General features: G+C 35.1%; 3 protein-coding genes across 4 annotated transcripts; all 3 read left to right on the top strand.

Moving 5' to 3' along the window:
• The first annotated feature begins 844 nt into the window (after window positions 1-844).
• Window positions 845-3,456, top strand: LOC150034464 (uncharacterized). The gene is made up of 2 exons (XM_090316749.1): window positions 845-1,589; window positions 2,804-3,456. The coding sequence occupies exons 1-2, from the start codon at window positions 845-847 to the stop codon at window positions 3,454-3,456; spliced, it is 1,398 nt and encodes a 465-aa protein (XP_090172875.1).
• A 33-nt stretch (window positions 3,457-3,489) lies between these two features.
• Window positions 3,490-3,960, top strand: LOC150034463 (uncharacterized). The gene has a single exon (XM_090316748.1). The coding sequence runs from the start codon at window positions 3,490-3,492 to the stop codon at window positions 3,958-3,960; it is 471 nt and encodes a 156-aa protein (XP_090172874.1).
• Window positions 3,961-20,423: 16,463 nt separating this feature from the next.
• Window positions 20,424-22,950, top strand: LOC120082477 (early nodulin-like protein 22). 2 transcript variants are annotated; one of them, XM_039037663.2, is made up of 2 exons: window positions 20,424-20,902; window positions 22,447-22,950. In XM_039037663.2, exons 1-2 carry the CDS (start codon window positions 20,722-20,724, stop codon window positions 22,821-22,823), a joined length of 558 nt encoding a protein of 185 aa, XP_038893591.1. In that variant the 5' UTR covers window positions 20,424-20,721; the 3' UTR covers window positions 22,824-22,950. The 2 variants fall into 2 exon arrangements, with proteins under 2 accessions (XP_038893591.1, XP_038893590.1); XM_039037662.2 differs by having other exon boundaries at window positions 20,449-20,902; window positions 22,429-22,950.
• The last annotated feature ends 2,466 nt before the right edge of the window (window positions 22,951-25,416 follow it).

The following is a 25,416-nucleotide window of genomic DNA, read 5'->3' as shown; positions in this document are numbered from 1 at the left end:
AGTTTTCTTAATCCATTGGTGATTAATATAAATTAAACGAGTAACTTAATCTGTGCTAAAGAGATGATTATGTTTAGCTAAAGCATGCTAGACAGCATCTTCACCTGTGAGAGCAGAAGTGAAGATGCCATTCTGATCTGTCGAGAAAAGGTTAGAAGAATGCGTTAACTAAAACGAGAAGTACTTCCAGAGATGGAAGCAAACTTGCTTCATTACATTCATCCCTGTTTCACCACAGAGATGTGGGAACGCGGCCGATCACCAAGAGGTGTATGCCAAAGGAAAGCGGAACCATACTTATATCTTTAACGCAATTAAGAAACTTGCGATGTTTGTATTAATTATGTTTTCTCTTTCTACTTCGCACATAAGCCTTGCCACCGCATAACACGATCTTTGTATAATCTTCACAGACAGTCTCAACCTCAGTATTTTGTATCATGTAACCTGTATCTTGTATCATCATAGCTTAGGTTCATTTTATCACAATTTACTTTATTATCGCATTTTTATCAATTATCTTTACTTTATTGCATTTTAAATACCTGTACACACAACCTTTTTACAAATTGAAAAACCCCTGGTCGCATATATCACAAATGTAACGCAATTAACCTAAAACAGTCCCTGTGTTCGACCTCGAATCACACCGAGAAACTTGCGGTGAAATTATACTTGGTTCCAACGCAAGGAAACTTGTGACAATGCATAGCATACTACAAGAAAACTCATAAATAACGCATATCTAGAAGTAGTATTGCATAAATAAAATAAAGTCATCATTGCATCATCATTCTATGACTTATCTTTAGCGTTATCAGGCATGCATAAAGGAGAATTAACTATGCGCATAGACAATCAAGAGGTGAAGTTTAATGTATTAAACGCATTAAAGTTCCTGGATAGTGGAGATTGTCAACTGAATAGTATAGAGTTGCCTGAAGAAGAGACCCATGTATACAAGGTCCTTGCATTAGAGGAGAACATGAAAGAACCAGAGCCGCCAAGTCTGAGTGAGCGGCGGACGAAACCAACGCATCCATCACTTGAGGAACCACCAAAACTCGAGCTAAAACCGTTATCTAGTCACCTGAAATATGCCTTCCTTAGAACAAACAAAACTTTATCTGTGATCATTTCCGCGAATCTTACCGAGCCTAACAAGCACTCTCTTTTGCAGATGCTGAAAAAGCACATGCGTGCAATAGGTTGGACGCTAGCGGATATCCGTGGCATCAACCCATCTTATTGCATGCATAAGATCAGGCTAGAAGAAGGGAAGTCGGGATCGATTGATCCTCAAAAAAGGCTGAACCCCATAATGAAGGAAGTGGTTAAGAAAGAAATCCTAAAATGGTTGGACGCGGGAGTCATCTATCCTATATCCGATAGTAGATGGGTAAGCCCAGTCCAATGTGTGCCCAAGAAAAGGGGAATAACTGTGATAGTCAATAGCAATAATGAACTCATACCTTCGAGGACTGTCATGGGCTGGTGCATCTGTATGGATTACAGGAAGTTCAACGCAGCAACTACGAAAGACCACTTCCCCCTTCCTTTCATTGACCAAAGGCTTGACAAACTTGCTGGCAAAGAATTTTATTATTTTCTTGATGGATACTTTGGTTATAACCAAATTTTGATTGACCCAGAAGATCAGGAGAAGACAAAATTTACCTATCCCTTTGGAACATTTGCATTCAGACGCATGCCCTTTGGGCTGTGTAACGCACCTAGAACATTTCAAAGGTGTATGATGGCTATCTTCTCTGACTTCTTAGAAAAGATCGTTGAAGTCTTCATGGACGATTTCTCAGTCTTTGGAGACTCAATCCAATCATGCCTAGATAATTTGGAGGTCGTCCTCACTCGATGCGAGGAAACAAACCTTGTGTTGAATTGGTAAAATGTCACTTCATGGTGACTGAAGGAATTGTCTTAGGCCACAAAGTATCTAAAGCTGGGTTGGAAGTAGATGAAGCCAAGATAGATGTCATAGCTAACTTCCACCACCATCAAATGTTAAAGCTTTACGAAGTTTTCTAGGGCATGTTGGCTTCTATCGAAGGTTCGTTAGAGGATTTTCTCAAATTGCGCGACCTCTAAGCGCATTAATAGAGGCGAACAGCCCTACGATTTCAATGAAGACTGTTGTGACGTGTTTGAAACATTGAAATATGCGTTGACTACAAGCCCGATACTAATAGCACCGGATTGGACGCAGCGTTTTATTCTCATGTGCGACGCGAATGATGTTGCAGTACGAACAATGTTAGGGCAGAAGAAAGGAAATTTGATACATCCCATCTCTTACGCCTCCAAATCACTGAATGACTCTCAGGAACACTACATGACCACTGAAAAAGAAATATTGGCTGTAGTGTTTGGCATCAAGAAATTTAGATCTTACTTAGTTGGTGCGTCAGCCACCATATATACAAATCACTCAGCTATAAAGTTCCTGATGAGTAAAAAGAACGCGAAGCCAAGATTAATAAGATGGGTGCTACTGTTATAGGAATTTGATATTGAGATTCAAGACAGAAAGGGAATGGAGAATCAGGTGGCTGACCACCTATCCAGGCTAGAAATCAAGAAATGAAAGATCAAGAAAGTGAAATCAAGGACGCATTTCCTGATGAAAGCTTGTTCAGCATTGAAGGCAGGGAAACTTGGTATGCGGACATAGTCAATTACTTAACTACTAAGCAATTCCTTGGGAACTTCAACTCTTAGAAAAAGAAACGGTTAGTACATGACAGCAAATTTTATTTTTGGGATGAACCGTTTCTCTATAAACAAGGCCCTGACTCCATAACGCGTCAATGCGTTCCGGAGGAGGAGACACAATGCATCTTGGCTAAGTGTGATGACTCTCCTTACGGAGGGCATTTCGGTGAGAAAAGAACCGCTGCAAAGATCCTTCAAAGCGGATACTTCTGGCCCACCCTCTTCAAAGACGCGAGGGATTTTGTTCGTAAATGTGACCCCTGCCAACGCACCGGGAATATCTCATCAAGGGACACAATGCCCTTGAACAGTATTCTCGAAGTTGAGCTGTTTGATGTTTGGGGTATTGATTTTATGGGACCTTTTCCCCTGTCCTGCGGCCAACAATATATCCTGTTTGCAGTAGTATATGTATCAAAGTGGGTAAAAGCAGTAGCTTGTGCTAGAAATGATGTGTCCACTGTTTCTAAGTTTCTTACCAGGAACATCTTCACACGTTTTGGAACGCTAACAGCCCTGATAAGTGACGAAGGTACGCATTTCATTAATCGCATCATTTCTAAATTACTTGCCAAATATAATGTTAGGCACAAGATCACTACCGCCTACCACCCACAAATAAACGGTCAAGTTGAAGTATCCAATCGAGAAATCAAATCTATCCTGGAGAAAGTTGTCAACACATCGCAGAAAGACTGGGCACAGAGGCTGGAAGAAGTGCTCTAGGCCTACAGGACTGCCTAGAAGACCCCCATAGGTATGTCTCCATACTCTCTAGTATTTGGAAAAGCTTGTCACTTACCCTTAGAGTTGGAGCACAAAGCTTTTTGGGCAGTTAAGAAGCTAAATTTGAACTTGGACATCGTGGGTGCTCAACGTAAACTTCAGCTCAATGAGCTTGAGGAGTGGCGATTGAACACATACGAGAACAACAAACTCTACAAGGAGAAGACAAAATGTGGGCACGACCAACGCATCAGTAAGAAAAAGTTTGTTGTCGGCCAAAAAGTTCTATTATTCAATTCACGTTTGCGTTTGTTCCCAGGAAAGTTAAAATCCAGGTGGTCAGGACCCTTCATCATTAAAACAGTCTTTGCATATGGAGCAGTGGAATTAACACAAGAGGATGGCATCAACACGTTCAAAGTAAATGGCCAAAGAGTGAAGCCATACTTTAAAGATGGCCAGGAACGTCAAAAGTCATCTCTCGCACTACGCGAAGCCAGCTGAGGCCCGCGTCGAAGCATCCCTGTGCTCGCATCAACATATACTCTAGGGACGCTTTCTCTGTCCTTGTTCTTTTTTTGCATTATGTATTTTACCAATGCATTTGAGTTTGTTGGTTTGTTTGTTTGTTTGTGTTTTAAGATTGATTGTTCTTTGTTATTGCCTTCAAAAGTTAGAAATTTTACTTGTTTTTTTTTAAAAAAAAGTTGTGTATAATCGGGATGGGAATAACGGATGTGTTAAACTTAAGTCTAACGCATGGCCCCAATTGAAGGGATGCCTCTCAAAAATACAAAGCACTCGAGTGCTTAGAAACCCAAGAATGTCCCTTCGACTTCACATTTATTACGGACGTCAGGCGCTGACGTCACCCCACTCTCTCTCCCCTGCCTATAAAAATCAAAACGTTCGTTTTCTTCTTCCTCCTCATTTACCACTCGAGCCATCTGTGAAAAGAAAAAGAAAACCCTAGCCCTCTCGTTTTCCTTCACCATCAATCTGCTCAAACGTCTCTCCGGCCATAATGTCGTCGGCATCTGATAGTCAAAACCAAACGATGAGCTTCAGAAACGACTCGCTGGTAAGTTCCTTCTCCTCCTCTTCTGTTTCGACTTCGCCTCCCCTAAGCCCTCGAAAACCTCAAAACCCTCCGTCCAAATCAAACCTATGCACGGTGGAGTAACTTCCACCTCCCAGCGCCGTCTCGGTCGAAGCCTACCACAACACCCACAAAACCGGCTTATAAAACTCCTCAACCAAAACCCAAAGCTACCCCTAAGCCAAAGCCCAAAACCCCTTCAAAACCAAGGTAGCGTCCGTCATCTACGGCTGCCAATAAGCCATACACCAAGCCTGCCCCACTACCATTCATTCCTAACATAACTCCGGTGGGTGCAACGCATGACCCCATTCCAGCCAACCTTTATAATGCCTCATCACCAATCATGCATCCACCTCCTTCACTTTCAATCCAACCCTTGGCCACCATCTACCCAGTCGAATCAGATGCGTCCAGCCAACCGCCGCATTTACCCATCGTCATCTCATCCCCTGGGTTGCCTCATACCCCATCAGGCACCCCCACCATTTACTCCACCTAGACCCACCTCTGACAGTCCTGCGTCAGAGCGTAACCTTGAAGAGTTGACGGAATTGGCTCGACTGGACGAGCAGGAACTGTTTTGAGCCATTTTGGCAAGACTCAATCAAGGCCAAGAGGAAGAGCAAGTGATGCATTCCGACCCACCTAACGCATCACTTGAATTGGACAAAGCGAAGCAGTACGCTATGATGCTCGAAGCAGAATTAGAAGAAAAAGATGGAGAAGAAGAAGAAAGGAGATTTGGCCCAGACGCATCTCAATCACGCCAAACTGACGCGAATGAGGGGCCCTTAAAAGAAAAGAGAGTGACAAGAAAAAGAAAATTAATATTGGAGGAAGAAGATGAGCAATCAGCACCCAGTTCTGAGGATGCAATGCGTGGGAGTTGCTCAATGCACGACGCGTTAGAGAAGGACTTGGAAGATTATCAGCCCGTAAAGCAGGGGCGAAGGAAGACAGCTCTCCAAAGGGAATTAGAGAATGAATTGAGAGAGCTAGCACGGGAAGCCAAGGAACATGTGGTGGGTAAACGCAAGGTAACCGATGCGTTACCTAAGAAGACCACGAGAAGAAAATGCCAATTCAGTGATATACTTGTAGAGAAAGGCTTCTTTCCCGAGTGCAACCCACTGCCAGTATACATAACAGAAACAATAAACGCAATGGGTTGGGGTCAATTCTGCATTGGGCACACACGAATTTGGCCCAACCTCGTCCGCCAGTTCTATAGCAGCAAATTTGACATGGAGAAGAATACAGCCTTTTTTGATGGGGTATTAGTACGCTTCTCAGCCGATAAGATCAACGAAGTGTTCAACATCGATAGTAATCCGAATGCAAAAGGTAACTGCATCTTGGAGCAACCAACGCCAAGCCAACTGGAAGATGCGTTAAGAGTGGTAGCCAAACCTGGAAGCAAGTGGCAAACATCTAGAAATGGAGCAAAGATGCTAGCTTTCAAGAACATAACCCCAGACACGAATCTATAGTATTGTCTGATCAAGAGGAGCATCATGCCTACAACGCATGATGAAACACTGTCAAAAGAACGCATCTTGGCTACCTATTGTATCATGCAGTGCATCCCTTTAGACGTTGGAAGAATAATAAGGGATCAGATTAAGGCCATCAAGACCAAACCACGAGGACAACTCTACTTTCCATGGCTGATATATGCATTGTGTGAATGTGAGGGCATACCTCTGAGGGATGATCACGAAGAGATCGATGGTTTGATAGATATTAAGTCAATCAGGCGTTTACTTCGTGGTTCGCCGCATCAACCTGCCTTGCCTCCCAAAGAAGTGGCAACCAAACCTCGATCATCTAAACATGCCCCCAAAAGAAGATGCGTCCAGATCATTGAACACAGTGATAAAGCTTCAGAGCATGAAGATTATGAAGCAGAGCTTGAACTTACGGATGAAGAAGTGCAACCAACCCTAAACCTTACTATCCATGACTCACCAATGGCCCCGCCAGAAGGGAATCTTGATCAAACGCACCAAGAACCTACTGATATAGATCAAGACATCCCTCGTTCCCTTCCTTCGCCCTCACCAAGTTCAATTCCCAATTTTGTGCCTCCTTCTACCATCTTTGAACCAACTGTGTTAGGATCGAGTAACGCAGTAAATTTTGAAGACCCAGTTGGAAGAAGTGAAGATCCAACACCACCTCAACGCAACACTGACCTTGAAGAGTTGAAAACTTTCATCAGTGATCAGCTCAGACCATTGGCCGCGTCCATCGAAGGTCTTCAGCAGCAAAACTAGGTTCTAAGAGGTTACCTAAGGCAGCAAACAAAAAGGATGCAAGACCAATTCGTTTATACAACACAGTACATCAATCAGGTCTTGGTTGGAATGTTTGCTCTGCCTCCATTGCCTGCTCATCTTAGAAACCCTTTGCACTTTATGGATGAAGACCCTGGAGAAGAACGCAGGGATGATGCGCCAGCACAATGAAGTTTTGGGGTGTTGGGTTATTTTGTATTTTGAATTATTTGATGATCTTTTGTATTAGTTTGATTTGTTTGTTTCTTTCATGTTATTCTGTTAAAATGAATGAGAAGTTTCTATCATTTTGTTCCTTGCGTTTGACCTTAGCATACTCTTTTTTTCTTTAGCTATTTTCTAGTCTTGTGCTTTGCGTGACCTCAATGATATCAACAATATGAAATCTATAAGTATAGAGTAGGCCTGAACTTCTATAAAAAGACTACATGTTTTCTTTCTAATGCATATAAGCTTTAATTCTTAAACTCCTTTCGGACTCTCAAAGCCTTTTCGAAATTTTGTTTCTCTTTTAGCAATGAGGATTTAGCTCATCTCCAAATTTGGGGATGAGCGAAATCCGAGTTAAGACGCATCACACGAGTACATTATAAAGAAAGGGAAAAAAATTAGAAAAATATTAAACGCAACTCCTCTGTCATTACTTTAAAAGAAAAACCTCAAAGTGACATGAGTTAAAAAAGTTGGAACAGGCACTTAGTCGTAGTTGGATGCTCGCATGACACCCGTGGGGGAAAACCAAAACAAAGTTAAGTCTCCTAGACCAATGTGTCCTATAGAACTCCTCTATCTAGTCTGAAGAATTTGTATCTTGAAACGCATGAATATTAGATATGCGTTTAGTTGTGAAGGGTTCTGACCCATAGTTGGATGAACGCATGACACCCGTGGGGGCAAGCCAAAACGAAAGTGGGATACCTGGAACAACGCATGGGTAATTGAAAATTCATTATTTTTTTTCTTTTTATCCGGCATTTATCTTAAAAAGTGCATCTAACACATTGCTGGTTTAGAAAAAACAGGAAAGTTTTGATAAACGAAAGGAGTTGTTGATAAAAGGCTTGCTGCACCTGAAAATAAACATTATTCCTTTTAGAAAAGAGTCAATCTGAGTTACATTTTCCAAACACTTGTCTCAAGCTTATGACTGAATATGATGAGAGGCGAACTCTACACACTTAAGACAAAGGAGATAACAAAGAATTGTTTTGGAATGCTTGAAGACAAGCATTGTTCAAATTTGGGGGTGGTGATAACTTGTAGAAATACAAGTTATTTTTGTTCTTAAGTTGGAACAACTAAGGTTTTTAATGATAAATTCTCCTCATTTTTAGAAGAAACGCATGGAATTATTCAAACATTAGCAAACTCATGCAAAAGAAGTTTTATTACTAAATACTACGGCACTAATGTATTGTATTGCAGGATTTCAACAAGAAGCTAACGCATAATCAAGAAGTGTCGCAGGCAAAGTTCTAACACATGGCCAATACGTCAGATGGAATTCAACTTAAAGAAGATTCATTGATCCAGGCTGATTGTGTCACATCACCATTTGCAAGTATAGGCACCTATAGCAGGCAGCGTCTGAAAAGCTTCTGAGTGTCAGGCGGCTGACCAGGGCATGGACTTTAATGTTGCCCATCACCAAGTGGAGATGACCAACGCCTATAAATAGATGAAGTCCCTTCAGAGTTCGGAGTTCAAAAAAATTCAAGATTCTCACTCTCTGTATTAACGTAGTCATAGTTTTAGTTCTTTAGAAGCTGTGTTGTGGTGCCAATACGATCAGAATGGTTGAAAACCACCATCACCGCCGGTCAGGGAGTGGAGGAAGCCAAGCTTAAGAAAGACACTTCATCCAATTCCTATATAAGTGATTGTACACAACTAGATTGAGCCAAAGAGATACAAGAGATTGTACTCTGCGACTTGACTTAGTTCCTTTCATCTGATTTATCGCTTTCATTTCATTTGATTAAATATTGTTTTTGTAAAGACAATCTGCTTCTTTATAAATTCATATATTTGATCCATCACACTTTTCCATTGTTTATTTCTTGTTTATGTTGAATGTATTTATACTTTATGCAACATTTCATTTCAACGCTTAAGCCAACTTGATCAATTGGTAAAAGCATCCTTAGCTTAGATTATTCGAAAGAATAAATAAGCCAGCATCAAGTAGGATGCCTAGTACATCTAGAGATAGACTTACTGGTGTTTATTGCATTTTGTGTTAGACGCATGCATCCTAGAGATAGGTTTTGTATATTATTCGCATTGAGAAATGTTGAATAAAGTCTAACGCATAAACAAAGATAAACAAATCATTCCATCTCATCCACATCACACTCTGGTTTGTGTACATTCATCTTAGATCGACGAATACCACTTACATTAAAATTCATTTTCGCATGATCCATCACTCACTACTCAACTCTTTTGTATCTTCTGGCACAAGCACAGCACTTTAGTGTAAATAACACATTTCTCTCATACATTTAGAAAACCCCTACAATAGCAACAACGCAAGGTCTGCGTTAGTTTGATTGAATCCCTGAGTTCGACCCTGGACTTAACAGGAACCTAAATTAGATTTATACTTGGGTCTGATTTAGGAAAACTTGAACGTCAATAGGAGGAGTGTCGTGCATTCTGTTGCACATCTCTAACACATCAACGCGTTACAAATACATAAATGCATCAAAGCATCAACGCATTATTTATACTTCGAATTTATTTTTCCAATTTATATAAAACACTCCCATCTCGAATCACAATAGCAACGAACAATGGGCTCCAACGATTCGAGATTAATCGGCTAAACTCATTAGTCTGACCTAACCTCCATTCGTTAACTAATGGGACACTCCATTATAGCCTATAGTTGAACTCCCCTCACTGTAGATATATTATGTTCACTTAATAACCATAATCAGTAAGTCGATCCTTCACAGGTTATTCGTAATCATAGCTAGGTCAAAAATACCACTTTACCCCTGTGACTACATCTTGTTTCTTAAGTTCCTACTGATCCCCTAATGAATAATTTTGATTCATAATCTCTATGAATCAAATCCTTTCTCATAAGAAGGTGGATCCCTGTTTATTCAAGACCTGGAGTTAGTACTTAAGAGAACAACCTATCTGCTAACCTTAAATAAAATTAGAGTGAATTCCATCTTGCAAGGCTATCTCTCCAGCTATTCATCCGATCTTATCCCCAAAATGGTAAGCTTATTGAGTAGTGCTATTGGACTACTCTCACCGTTTGCAAATCAAAGGATAATTCCGAATAAACAAGAGTTAATAGCTAGCTCAGGATTAAGATCGAGTTAACCTAGGTTATATAATAAATGAAATAATTAGTTTTAACAGTAAACAGTTGTTATAAAGAAAAGTGACTATTTTCGTGGTCCAGTCTTTATGCAAACTCATTGCATAGGATGCCCCCACTCTCATGTCTCAACGTGAATGATTTGTGGATCACATCGTTTGTAGCACCTTACAACTTTTTGTAACAACTACAGAGTGGGTCGTATCCAATAGTGTTACCAGGATGAGATACCCAATTTCATCCATATACTTATTAGACCGTTTAGGCTATATACTGTCAACTTGATTCTGTTTATGTCACTACATAAAGTTACAGCATTCAGACTATAGCCAAGGATGCATTTATTGGATTTTCATAATAAGATGCAAAATCAACAAGTCATTGTTATTGATAAAATACAATGTTTAACACAAACTGCAAGTTCTAGGATATTCCCAACATTGAAAATCTTTGATGGGGTTCCCTTAAAAAAACGTTTACAGAGAAAAATATTCAAAACATCAAAATCTTCTATTTGATGAGAAATTTCAAAATTTCAAAACATTCATGACTAAAGACATGGACTAAGCGGAAGCGATTTCTTTTGTCCTATATGGCTCTGTCACGAGTCTTGTCTATCTCCCACCGGTCTATTTCTATCATTACCTAAAAAACATAAAGTAAAAATGGTGAGTATAAAAATACTCAGTAAGTAACTCCACTACTGGGGTTAGGCTACGCATTTATATCCTCTAAATGCAAACATGTAGGTGGGATATACACATAATGATTAACCACCCAAAGGTGGTCGTCTAGTGAACGGTTTAACCTACCCTAACACGAAACTGTAGCATGGTTGTGAACCCGTCGGTCCATAAAGCTGTAACATAGTTGTGAACTCATCAGTTCACGGAGTTATCATATAGTTGTAAACTCGTCAGTTCACGGAACTGTCATATAGTTGTGAACTCGTCAGTTCATGGAACTTTCATATAGTTGTGAACTCATCAATTCACGGTGCTGTCATGTGGTTGTGAACCAATGGCTCACGAAGCTGTAATATCATGGTGTTAGAAAGGCAACCGACACTATCATCATGTGACATCTATCATAGCATCAATAACTTCTCAACATAACTCATTGTACAAGTCGTAGGGTCCCATACATAAAACATAGGAATAGGCTCAAACATTCTCATACATGTCAATTAAGATCTAGATCATGCTCATACATTCCTATAAACTATCTTATAAAATAAGATCATGCTCCAACTCACAACATACTTAGAACTATACAATTACATGCTCATATGCCCTCTCTAATTTGGCATTACATTTCATACAAACTTAAATCCAATAAATTATCCTTTAATTTTATGCCCGGCACAAAGACAGTTCTAGTAGTAAGATCACTTACCTCAAAATTGAGACCAAATTAATTCAAGCAACCAAATCATTTCTAGCTTTCACATACTTTGAATTAGATCCTAAAACATGAATCAAAAATCAATTTCAACCTTTAAGCCCACTTCCAACATTCAATCATTTCAAAATTACCAACACGACCTACCCGTTCCAAAAACTATAGTCCCCAAAAATCTCCACTAAAACAGATTTTAATTCCAATGGTCAGCACCTAAAGTCCTTTTGAAAACTCCAATTCCAAACTTAAAATAAAACTCCAATTCCAATGGTCAGAACTTGATGGGCATTTAATAATTTCAAAATAAATATTCAAACCTTAATCAAAGCACCAAAACTTACGCAAATCCATTCTAAAATCACCAAAACAAAACTTTTGTAACGTCGGATAGCACGCCTTTGACTTTAAATTCCTCCAAAGCTCAAACCTATGGACCAAACATAATAAGTATCATCAAATTTACCCCAAAATCAAATGGATAGCCAAGATTTTGCAAAGAAACCCACGAAGAACCAAGTAACTTACTCAAAATACCAAGATTCTGGCGACCTCTAGTGTCGGTAGCGATAACTTACAACAGTGGCGAAACATGGCAGACGAACGTCAGTCAGATCTGAGGAGGCCGAATGACCGTGAGTGGTGTTGTTGAGCGGCACAGCGTGCGGCATGGCTGAGACAACGGCCATGTCTACATGAAGGGCTGGTGAGCAAACATGGCGAGTTCAGCTTCGACAATGCAAGTTATGGCAGAGCAAATCAGTGACTGACGTGGTCGGAGCAGCACAGAACGAGTGGATCTGACCTGATGCAGAAAAGGAGCAGCGTGGCGGCAGGAGGACCTGACCTAGTGTGGCAGCGGTGGGTCATGAGCGGTGATAGGTTCGGCGTTCGACCGAGGAAGAGAGAGCTACCACGCTGACAGATGGCATTTCTCTTACGAAATCACAAAACTCTAGTGCAATCATCGATGAATCTAACTGTACATGACTTTGACTAAGTTCTGAGTAAAAACATGTATGTTGATCAACATACTTAGTGATCTCAAACAAGCCATGTGAGTTTTTCTTTGTTGCACGAAGTCTCCATTTGTAACCTTCTTCCCACTTCTTACACCAAATTACCCAAATCATCGGTGTCGATTTCACAACCTCATATGGTGCGTGTCACTTAATAGCAAAACATTTGATCATGTGTTGTAGTATTTCTTTGTCTTGACAAATCATCCCCTTATACAATTGGTATTGTTAACATTCACAGGCGCTAGAATTGGGTCGTGTTCTCGAATGCTATCTATTACATTCATATCCAAATCGTTGAATGTATCTAAAGGTAACTCATGTTCACGACCATCAAAATCCAACTCTTTAAATTCATTGTCTGTTTATGTTCTAAAATTCATGTATTAATTGTTAGCCACCATATCTTCATTATCACAAGGTGGTGCAATTGATTTAGGATCAGGGTCAATACATTGAATTAGATCTTCAAACTGGCTAAAGGGTGCATTCAAGTTTATATCCCACCCTACCCTATTCACATTAACATATAAATGCACTAAATTCGGGAGTGACATCGCGATTGAGAACATCAATTTCATTGCTTGTTCATTAGGAATAGGGAATGGCATAAACCTTGTTGATCCTGATCGTATTAGATTAGGATGTCTATATATTATTTCTAACTGATTTGCTCTCATATCTACACCAAGTGACATCCCTACCATTTCAATGAATTGTTCAAAAACAAGCCCACTGTTCACATTTATACTAAAACCCCCACATGGTGGTTGGTCATAATCAACTCCATCAACACCATCAATCACATTACCATTTGCAGACAACATAAATCCTAAACATTTGTCCGCCATTTTCTAAAATAAAAAAAGACAAACAATACATTACTAATTATCAAACTTAAATACTGTGAACCTTGAGCCCTAATTTCTCTACTTGGGTATGTTCCCTACTGAGACCAGTGTGGTGAGTAGATGGATGTGAGAATTAATGTGTAATTGTAGAGAAAATGGTGAAAGGTTAAAAGAAAAGTTTGAATTTGAAAGTTTGACTCTTGGGTAAAGCTTAAAAAATTGGCTAAGTGTAACCCACGTGTTGGAGGCTAGAAAATTGGCTAAGTGTTATGCCATGCATTGACCTTGCTCATTTTAGAGGTTATTTGGGCATTGAATGAGGCTAAAGTGTGGCCAAGAGAAAAGCTATGCATGGGAAAGCATGCAGAAACCAAAGTCTTGAGAGGTTAGCAAAGCATGCGGCAGCCCCAAGTGTGCGTGGACATGGGCTCTGGCCGATCGTCTAGTAAGTGAGTGGCGCTACCCTATAAGGTATGTGATCATGTAGGCAGGCGCTAGACAATCGTGTAGCAATGCGCGGAGCTAAGCGATACGGTAGGCGATCGTGTAGCAAATGCATGAAGCTAAGCGATGCGATAGGCGATCGTGCGTTATTCTTTACATGCTTTAAAGAGAAAATCATTGTATGACTAGTTTTACTTGAAACTCGATACTGAGGGATATTTGAGAAGGTATCTGAGCAGCTCGATACTGAGGGACAAGTTTTGAGAAGGTGTCTGAGCAAAAGTACCTAAGGTATGACGGTACTTAGTTATAGTCACGTGCACGTAGGTAGTTAAAGTCAAAGATTGAGCAAAAGAGTTCTCTCTTAACTAGCAGTTGATGTTGGGATTTAACCATAGCAAGGTTATTCTCAACTAAGAAACAATTTAATGTTTTATGATGAAAACAGTTTTCTATGCTTTATACTTGGAAAATGTTTATACTGCAGTACAAGGTTACTGTAGAAATTTACATTTCAGTTTAATCTCTTTATTGAGACTTTTACATGAGAATCAGTTTTCTTTCTTAAGTCACTCACTGGGCTAGCAAACTCACCCCATTTTTAAATGTTTTCCTTTCCCCCAGATAGCGGTCAAATCCTCAGGAGGTAGCTCTACATTCGCTCCATCACTAAAGGACAAAGATATTGTAACCCGTCTGTTAGGTGGTTACTGTAAATATTGTACACATGCTATAGTTGTTCATATAGGGACTAAGGTTTTGGGTATCGAAACTTGTGAAACTAGTAATGTAATCTCTCTAAATATGTTGTGTGTTTAAACTTAAAGTTTTTAGCCCCAGAGGCATCCGTTGTGTATGAGTTTGCAGGTAGGTATCAGAGTTATTTTCGCAAGAGTATTAGGCAGTAAGTGTCAGCAAAAGGATTGATAACTACTGCAATCATATCCTTTCCTAGATTCAAAGACTAGTCTAAGAGGGGGTGTGACAAATACAAACAAAATCAAACAAAAATATTAAAAAAAATAATAATTTTGTATTAGACTATAAACTAAACTTTCTTATTAAATAATCACTCAAAAAAAAAATACTAAACTTTTTAAATGATAAACATCAAAGTTAAATACTAAAAAAATCAAATATCATAAGAAATATATAAAAAAAAATCACAATAATTTTGTATTAAACTATATACTAAACTTTTGTATTAAACTAAATAGTTTACTAATTATCAAACTTAAATACAAACAAAAACATACAAAAATATTTAAAAAAATATTAAAAATTTAACTTAGTTTGAACGTCAAACTTATTAAAAACTAAAAGAATCGGATATTATTAAAAAAAATACTAAACTTCTTATAATAAAAAACTTTAAACATTAAATTAATAGTTTTGTATTAAACTATAAACTAAACTTTCTTAATAAAAAATCACTCAAAAAACAAAAAACTAAACTTTTTAAGTGATAAACATTAAAGTTAAACTTTCATTAAATTAGTAATTTTTTTATTAAAAACAAACAAAATACTAAATTTTTAAACTAAAAAAAAAAATACTAAAAAAATAGAATATCATATAAAAAAAAAGTACTTCTTTTGCGTAAAATCTAATGTCTAGAATCTAAGACATTAGATTTTAGGCATTAGATATTATATTAACAAAATCTAATATCTTCAAAAACAACAATAAACCCTAAAAAACCCAACGCTAATATTATTTAAAATACAAAAGAAAACATTAACATGGTAGATCTAACATAATATAAATAAAAACATTAAACTATTAGAAAAACACTACTAACATCATTATATCAATATTAGTGAATCCAGACTATTAGAAAACTATTATTGAATTGATACTAATATGTTAGATCTAAAATATTAACATGATAGATTAACATTAATATGGTAGACTAATATAAACATGGTAGCTCTAAAATATTATCGAATCCAGATTAATATCAATATATAACTAATATTAAAAAATTATTAACATCAATATATAAGGAATTAAAATAATATGTCTAGCATAAAATAAATATAAACAAGTACTAAAAACAAAAGGCTAGTAATAAATAAAAGTTAAACTTCCAAATTCAATAGTGGTTCTACTATTTTTTCTTCAAAGTGACAACATTCCTTTTTTTTTTTATTTGTTATCCGGCAACGAAAACTACAATATATATATATATATATATAACTTATTTTTTAATTAAAAACTAGAAATTTAGTTGATTGAACCTATACCTCTTTTTTAATCTTTGTTTCTTGAACAACAATAAAAACTATATAAAAACAATAATAATATGAGAATAGAAACAAAAATTATAATTATTTTTAAAAAACGGAAATCTAGTAGAGTAAATGAACAAATCTGTATAATTTGTGATCAGATAAGGGTGAAGTGTGGGGAGAAAGGATTCACACGAAAGAGAAGAAAATAATAAGGTAGAGAGCAAGAAGCGAGTAAGGCAGAGAGCAAGAGGCAAGAAGGTAGAGAGCAAGAGGCGATCGGCTATTTAAAAACCATAGGTCAAGGGTTCAAAACTCGGCCCACGGATTTAAAGTCTCTGGCGGTGATGAGACGATTCGACATAGGAAGTGAGGCTGACTGGCATGGGGAAGTGAGGATTCTCAACATGGGGAAGTGATGAGACGATACCATGCAAACAGAACAAGATGTCAAGGGTTGAAGATTCAACCTATGTAAGTTGAGTTTTGAACCCTCAACTTGCTTTCTAATTTTTTGTAGGTCAAAATTTCAACCCTCAACTTACTTTAGGTCAAGATTTCAACCCTTAACTTAATTTTTTATTTTTTTTCCATGCCTCAAAATTCTAAAACTACCACAATCTCTAAATAGTTTTAAAACTACCCTATTTCACTGATTACTTTTTCAAATGACAATATTTAAATAAAAGGTCTGAAGGTTTTGCACACGGGGAAGAAGGGAATTAATTTCCTTTTTTATTTTTATTTTTATTTAAAAAAACTAAATATAAATATACATATAAATATAATAACTCCCAAACCCTAATTAACTTAACTTAATATATATACACACACATATATCTCCTTTTCCTCCTTAGCTTCCAATTTTTTCACAAATGACTGAAGTATCCTTTCCAAACTTTTCCAAATTAAATAAATTTTGGCTCCAACTTCAAAATAAAGTCCAAATATTTCAAGATAATTTAATAAAAAGTACGTTAAAAATTCGAGATGTTATATAATTGGCTAATTAGATAATTAAAACATTTGGTTAATGTTTCTAATCAATTGGGCTAGACATAGACAAGAAGCTAAAATCAGTATTATTGAGAGTTCCTATGATCAATCGAACAAATGAGTGGATCCTATCTCCTAGATAGGTCATTCCGTTTATTTGATTGAACTTTTATTTTTGACAATTTATACTTCCGCATTTTTATTTCTCTGACCTAAATTCTCTATACCACATCAACCCCCTCCCCTTCCCCCTCCAAATTACCACTTTATCTATAAATTTGGTTCATCGAAACTAATCTTCGACTTTCTTGCAAATTGACTAGGTCTTGCCACTTATACTATAAGTAATATTGATCGGTATAATATAAATTTTATTTGATTGGCCATTTACAAGCGACAATAAAAGGTTTCATCACACCACAACCATAATTTGAAAACTGCCTTGCAAACCCTAGTATATAAACCTATTTGCCAAATCAAAGTCTTCCAATGTAGGATAAGCTACTAAATTTGGGCTACAAGAGAAATAGCAAATTTTAAAGTTTCATTTGGAAAAATGGCAAAAAGGTTTCAAAATTATAAAAATAACAAAACGAAATTATATAATAGAAAATACTAATTAGTGAATGTCAAAACTACCCTAAAACAACAAAATTAGGTACAAACGAGAATGCAAAAATACACTGCTTCAAAAACAACATGAATACGACAAATAAACTCTATCTAAACATTCTAGAATCACAAATACACGGTATCTAAATATTCTAAAAGAAAAAATTAAAAATCACCCAATATGGTCTTTAACGCTTCCAGTTGCCTATAGAACGCGTGCATGCGAAGGAAGATGACGACCAGGCAGTGGGGGTCATTAGAAACTTATGAATGTCTATAACAATGGACTTCCTCCAAGGTGAGAAAGAGAAAAGTTGATTGTACCAGTGAAGTTGTTGGCAAGTGAATATTTGAAGGAATCGCAACTTCAGGACGATGTGACTATTAAAAATATAACTGAATTTGACATAAACCAATTGTAGGGAGTTTCATCGACTTTATTCCATGTCACCATTTTTCTCATAGGATCTTAAACGCCAACTTTAAACACTATCAATCCCAGAACGTCATTGTTGAAAATAATGTTCAAAGTAGAAACAAAAATAGGAAACATATATGCGAGCAAAAAAAGTCGGTGACATGGCAAGGATGGTCGTCAAAAGCTAGCCAAGACGACGAAATTCAAGAAAGGGTTATTGCTGAACCAACGACCGCAGACATGAGATTGAAAAGGAGAAAAATAGATTTTGGGGGCGACTAATTGAAGAAGATGAAAAAGATGAGATTTAGAATTTTTTGTTATCTTATTTTAATAAATAATAATAATAAAAAAAAATTGAACAATATATATATGCACATGTTTCAAAAATTTAAAGTTTAATTCTCATTTATATATTTCTTTTTAAGTACAACAAGCCATTTTTTATGTGTTTTTATATGAAAATTTGAAAACATAAAAAATATGAAGAAAAAAGATCAAATTAATTTGATAACAATATGTATAAAAAAAATATAAAAAAAAAATACTTAGATACAATTGCATTTGTAACAAACATTTAAACAAATCGAGAGTTGGTTGTATAAGATCAAATTTGATAATAAAAGATAAATTCAAATATAAATTGGAGAGAAAACTTAGGAAGTTTTTGTTTATTGTGATTAATTTGATGAGTAGTTAAATAAAATCTAATTTGATAATAAAATATAACTTCAAATATGATTTGGGAGAGAAAAATTAGGAAGGGGGTTCGTTTATTTCCAATTAAATTGTATTCATAATTCCATTTTCATTTAGGCTTCAAAAATTACATTGTATTTATAACTCCATCAATCACAAAATCTAGAAGCCTAACCCGTAGAGATAAATTAATGGTATAATAATATAATAAGATGATAATGAATAAAAGGTGATTAAACAATACAAAAAATGATAAAATTGAAATGAAATATAAAGTTTGTTAGATGATAATATATATAAAATATTAAGTAAAATCTTAATCAGGATAAAAAAAATCCAATTTAAACTAATAAAATAATGTAAAATCTAAAGATATATTATAAATTAGAATAAAAATGGTGATGAACAAATGAAAGATGATTAATTATGAATATTTTCGAACCGTGGTACGTCAAATCAAAAGAGATAGCTAATTTGAATCAATTAGAAGGAGAAAAATAAAGAAGATATTGGTTAATTTTAAACCAATTCGTGAAATAGTTATCAAAATCTAATATGGATATTAAAAATAAATTCAAATTCCAAAAGAGGGCGAAAATTATGGAATGGCGCTCATTTTCAGTTTTGAAATTGGATCTGTTAGATTATAATATGATTAATTTGGTTAATCAAGTTGTCCAATTACATTGTATTTATATCTCAGTTATTAATCAATTTATCCACTTACACTGTATTTATATCTTGGTTATTAATAAAGCTCCACACTTACACTGTATTTAATATTCCGAACATATGAATCAACTAAGGGCAAGTTAGGTATTATCAAAATGTCAGCTAAAATAGTGACTAAATTGAAATATGCACCATTGAATCTAGTAACATATACAAAACAATTTAAACCTTAAAAAATATGCAAAACTATCCGGTTAATTTATTAAGAATGGGTATAAAATAATTAAAAAAAATTCAAACATTTGAATTAACTTAAAATTTGATTAGATAAATGAAATTTGATAATATATAGATATTTAAAATATAAACTTGGTAGAAAAATCTAAGTGAGATTAATTCAAAAAGTGGTTAAATAGAATCTAAATTAATAATAAAATCTACATTGAAATATTAAATACGTAAGGAAAATCCAAAAGAGCGTTTACTTTGAGAAAGATTGTTATGTTTAGTTTTTCAAATGACCCGATTAGAGGGAAAGTGGAGAACTAAGACATCAACGATAATTCAACCCCATCATTGTTTATGATATATACTTATAATAAAAGTTACGAATTAGACAAGAATAAAATAGGGGTTTGAAAATTCATGGTCATGTATATATCATGGGAATTTTTATAAATCTTATTATTTTTCAATTTTGTCATTTTTCAAAACCAAATTCTAAAACTGTCATACGCTCCAATTCCCCAACTAACTTTCTCTTTTTCGATTTTACTTTTTAGTATGGGCCAAAGGCCCAAAGTCATCCCGAACATCCAATACTTTTCATTAGTGGATCCTCTTAGACAAGTTGTGGCCGTAAAAGTTACACGTAAAGAAACTAAAAATAGACTATCAACAAACAATCAGAAACATAACTTTACTAATTCAAAAAAGCTTAATAGTAACTTAACACACTCTCAATTTGATTCTGATGTGATAAGAAAACTTGGAATTCCCCTTTCTAAAGCAAAGCAAGCGATTCTCTCACCAAAAAAAAAACACACACACACACACACTTTTTTAAATTCTCAATCTCTTTTTCTCTCTTTCTCCATTTATTTTTGTTTAAACTCCGAGGAGATCGAGACAGCGCCATTGAAGAGAGGAATTTCCATTATTATATTAAAAGCTTCAGCCGGTAGCCATGGCAGCGGCGATTAAGAAGCTGGTGGTGGTTGTTACGGTGGCGTTTGTTGTAAGCACGGCTGCGCCGCTGGCCGGAGCGGAAACGCACCATGTCGTCGGCGGCGACAGGGGATGGGATGTCGATTCCGACATCAGTTCTTGGTCGGCCGGTAGAACATTCAGAGTCGGAGATAAAATTTGTAAGATCCATTTGTTTTGTTATTATTTTTCATTTCTTTTTCTTGTGGATTCCCGGAAAATGGAAATCGGAAACGAGGGGAAAGCGACAAATGGAATTATTGCCTCGCTTTATTTTGAATAAGTGAATTATTGATCTTTTTCTCTTTTTATTTTTTTACCGAATAATATAAAATTTTATTTTTAAAAATATATATTGTACATTTTTCTTATTTTCAATCACAACCACAACTTTTTGTTTCAGTGGGCACGAAAGTAATCTTTTTATAGTACAATGTTCACAAAAAATCTTATTTCTTTGAAAATATAAATGTACTGAAATGTTTTTTTTTTTGAAAAATAGAAAAATGTTATCTTTTTTTTTAGTTATAAAATTTTGTTAAAAAAACACCATTTTGAAATTCAACTTTTTTTATAAGAATAATGAGAAAGTTAAGAGCAAGTTAGAATTTAAACTTAAATTTTCTTTTTAGAAAAAAGATGTTGAATTGCTTAATATTTTAAGAGGTTAAATATAAAATGTCATTTGTTTAATTTTTTTTTTTTTAATTTCGAGTATAATTGGGATAGAACTATTCAAACCAAAACCTCGTATGACAGTTGAGTTATGCTCAACTTTGGCATTTAAAAAGTACCTTTACTCTCTCAAATGTTGTAATATGACTAATAGACTTTTATAAACATTTGATAGACTTTTTTATGTGTTCAAACTGAAATTGAAATTTTAGAATCGCATGTTGGTCCTTTACCAAAAAAAGAAAAGAAAAGAATTAGACCATCAGCTATTCAACGGTCATCGACACACGATTCTACATTCCCATTTATGTTAGAAATTTTATAAGATTTCTACTTCAAAAGTTGTTTTTAAAAACAAGGTTAAAAAAAATTTATGATCTCTAAACTTTTATGAAACTAACAATTTGGTCCGTGAACTTTGGTTTATAACGATATAGTCTCTATACTTTCAAATTTCAAATTTGTAACAATTTAGTCACTAAACTTTAGTATATAACAATTCAGTTCGTGTACTTTCGATATTGTAACAATTTAGTCTCTAATGTAAAAAAAAAAAAATTATCAAAACAAGATGTCAATTTTAATATTTTATGATGTAAACTTTCTATCTAATAAAATATTAAGTTTTTAATTAGTTTAACAATTTATATATATATGGAATCTCATTAAACTTTAACATTAATTTCTACAATAGGACTAAACTGTTACAAATTTTAAAATTGGATTAGATTATTATATATTAAAGTTCATTGACCAAATTGTTACAAAATTGAAAGCATATGAATTAAATTATTACAAACAAATTTTAGAGACTAAATTGTTACAAGTTTAGAGACTAAAGGTGATTTTTAACCTAAAAACAAATGGTAGAGTTTAGGATTAATTTTTATAATTCAAAAATGCATAAATTTATATATTATCAAACTTTGTGAATGCTCCACCGGATATGTTGGTAAAAAAAAAAAAGATTAATTTCATAATTTGGAAAGTTAGGAGTAATAAAGTTGGTTAGTGAAATGGGGGAGGACAGGGTTCGCATACTCGGTGGCACACGGTAACGTAGTGGAGCTGCAGAGCAAGGAGGATTACGAAGCGTGCGATGTAAGCAATTTTAGTAGAATGTACAGTGACGGCATAGATATCGTGGCCTTAAACGGAGAAGGAATCCGCTACTTCGCAAGTAGCGAAGCAGAGAGCTGCAGAAAGGGGTTGAAACTGCACGTGCAAGTCCAAGCCCAACAGAAGCCCCAAACGACAGGACTTGAAGCAACGAACGACGTGTCGGACGCTGATGTAACGGCAGCTCCTCCCACTCCTTCAACCTCTTCTCCATCCTTCACTCCCATTTCTTATCTCACTCTCGCCCTTTTGCTCTTCGGCATTGCCTTTACTTATTGGATCAGATAAACCTTCACTTTTTATTTGTTCTTATTCATATCTAGTGTTGTACTTGTAGACCATATGTAATGTTTTTCCTTCATGTGACTTTTAGTTTTCTTTAATCTTATAATAATGTTAATTAGATTAAGATTAACTTAGTATATTGTGGCATGCATGTCTCGTAAAGTATGATGAGTCCACATAACTCTTATATAAATAATATGTAAATGAAGTTAGAAAGTTCGTATTTAGGTTGCATCAGTGATGGATCTATAAACTTTTATTGACGTTTTATATAATTTAGTAGAAATAAATGTAATGAATGAGGCTGGGTTGGAAGGCAAATTTACCACTAGGCTAACTAGTGGTTTTGATACTATGTCACGCTTTTATATAGATATATTATATGAATTTTTACATAAAACATCCTCTTTGGGCCAAATTTTTTAAAAATGTCTTTAAGTTTGAATTTTTTTTAAAGAAAAGCTTTTAGTATTATTTTTTTTGACAAATTTGCCCTTTTTATTATTTTTATTTTTGATTTTTATATATATTTCTCTATTTACGAATCTTTCTTAATAATGAAGAGAGAAATTACATTTATTATGGAGAGAAAAAATACATTTAATATAATTTTTTTAACGTTTTCAAATGGAGAGAAAAATTTTGAGATTTTTTTTCCTTTATTTAATTTAATTAGAGAGAAAATATGCATTTAATAAAATTTTATTTTCTTTAGTTTTACATATTTTTTTTATTCATGGTTATTTAAAATATATTTCAAAATATTTTGTTAGATATTTGGAAATATTCTAACAAATATATGAAATATATCACAGTATATAAATTAGATATTGATTCAATTTTTGACATAAATCTCCCTTTAATATATTCCATTATTTATTTGAAAACATTCTAAAAAAATATAGAATATACTGGTAAATATATTTGATATCCACCCAAATATTCATGATTATTTTTAAATATACCTTAGAACTCAAATGTGTTTTGATATGTATGTTAATATATTTCATTGTTTATTTGATGTACATATCCCAAGTATTATGTATATATATGCACCTTTAATTATGTATCGATATTTGGTTGCTCTGATATGTATGTCTCTATACCTTGGAACATTATTTTAGATGTTTGCAAATATTCAAACCAATATATGAAATATACTAGTAAAATGGTAAAATATTTTTAAATATTCCAATGTATTTTTAAATATACTAGTAAAATGATTTATATGTATACCATAGTTTAGATTCATGGTTATGTCTAAATATACGTTAGAACATTTGTCTTAGATGTTTGCAAATATTATAAACAATATATAAAATATACTAGTAAAATTGGAAACGAATATATGTATATATATATATAACCACCATATATATCGAAAATGAAAAATCACCATACGACAGTATCTATAAAAAAAACTACCATATGACAGTATATATCATAGTACATATAAAAAAAACACCCTATATATTACCGTCGACCGTCATCATCCAGAACCCCATGTAGACGATTCATCCCACGTTGGATTTACTTGCCCCACGTTGGAAAAATAAACCCACGTCGGATCTGCTTGCCTCCGCCAAAAAAATCACCCCATGCTGGATTTCCTAGCTTGATACCGAAAAAACGCCTTGAGCCAGATCTGCTTGCCACACACTGAAAGATGCACCAGATCTGCTCGCCCCACGTTGGAAGATTCGCTCCAATCGTTGGATTTGAGGAATAATTAAGGCAACGACAGTTGGTTAGTGGCCCAAATAGAGGGAGGCAGCGGCTGGATCTTGGCAGGCACGTTGTCGACGGTGGCAAGGTGGATGGAGGGTGGGTAACAGTGACGGAAAGATGAGAGAGAGACCATAGATGACGAAAAGGCGATCGGTGGTGTGTGAATGTTGACGATCTAATCCAACAGGCGAATGGCGGAAATGCGCATCGGTCGAATGGTGGCAGGGAATGGCAGACTAGTGAAGGAGGCGACGATGGTCAGCCAAATCTAACGAGCAAACAATAGAGGGGTGTGAGATCGCCGGAAAGAGAAAAGAGATGGAGGAGGAAAGAGAAAAGTAAGGGAGGAGGAAGAAAGGTGATCAAGACCTAAATTGTAAATAACCACTAACATTAGCGGAAAAACAAAATCCAATAGATATTTTTTGTAAAAAAATGAAATGTTCAAGACATTAATGTAATATAACCCTTATTTTAAGGTCTTTTATGTTGAAACCCCTATATCATATAAAAAGCATGAAGTTGAGGTGAGCTCATACTAAATCTGTCGAGATGAGTTATTAAGTTACGGATATCTAGTGCAATTTTTTGCAATCTAAAAAAGTATGATTTCTTTTTTTTTTTTTAGTTTTATTTGGCTTAACTTTTTTTAACTCTTTAATTGCATATATATTTTGCCAAATTTTAAATACTCAATTGGAGATGTCGACTTAAAAGCCTTCACATATGGTTTATAATTTTTTACATGTAGCCATTGTACTTGAGTAGACAAAATACTCTTGTTTCATGCAAACAACAAAGCCTTCACTCTTGTTTTTAAACAGTAGCTTTCAAAAACTTACTTTTGCCTCAGAATTTGACTAAAAAT

This window comes from Benincasa hispida, chromosome 8 (assembly GCF_027475165.1).
Source record: "Benincasa hispida cultivar pf3 chromosome 8, pf3_genome.v1.1, whole genome shotgun sequence".
Lineage (NCBI taxonomy): Eukaryota > Viridiplantae > Streptophyta > Magnoliopsida > Cucurbitales > Cucurbitaceae > Benincasa > Benincasa hispida.
The sequence above is the reverse complement of the archived record's forward strand: the minus strand, read 5'-3'. Positions and strand labels throughout refer to the sequence as shown.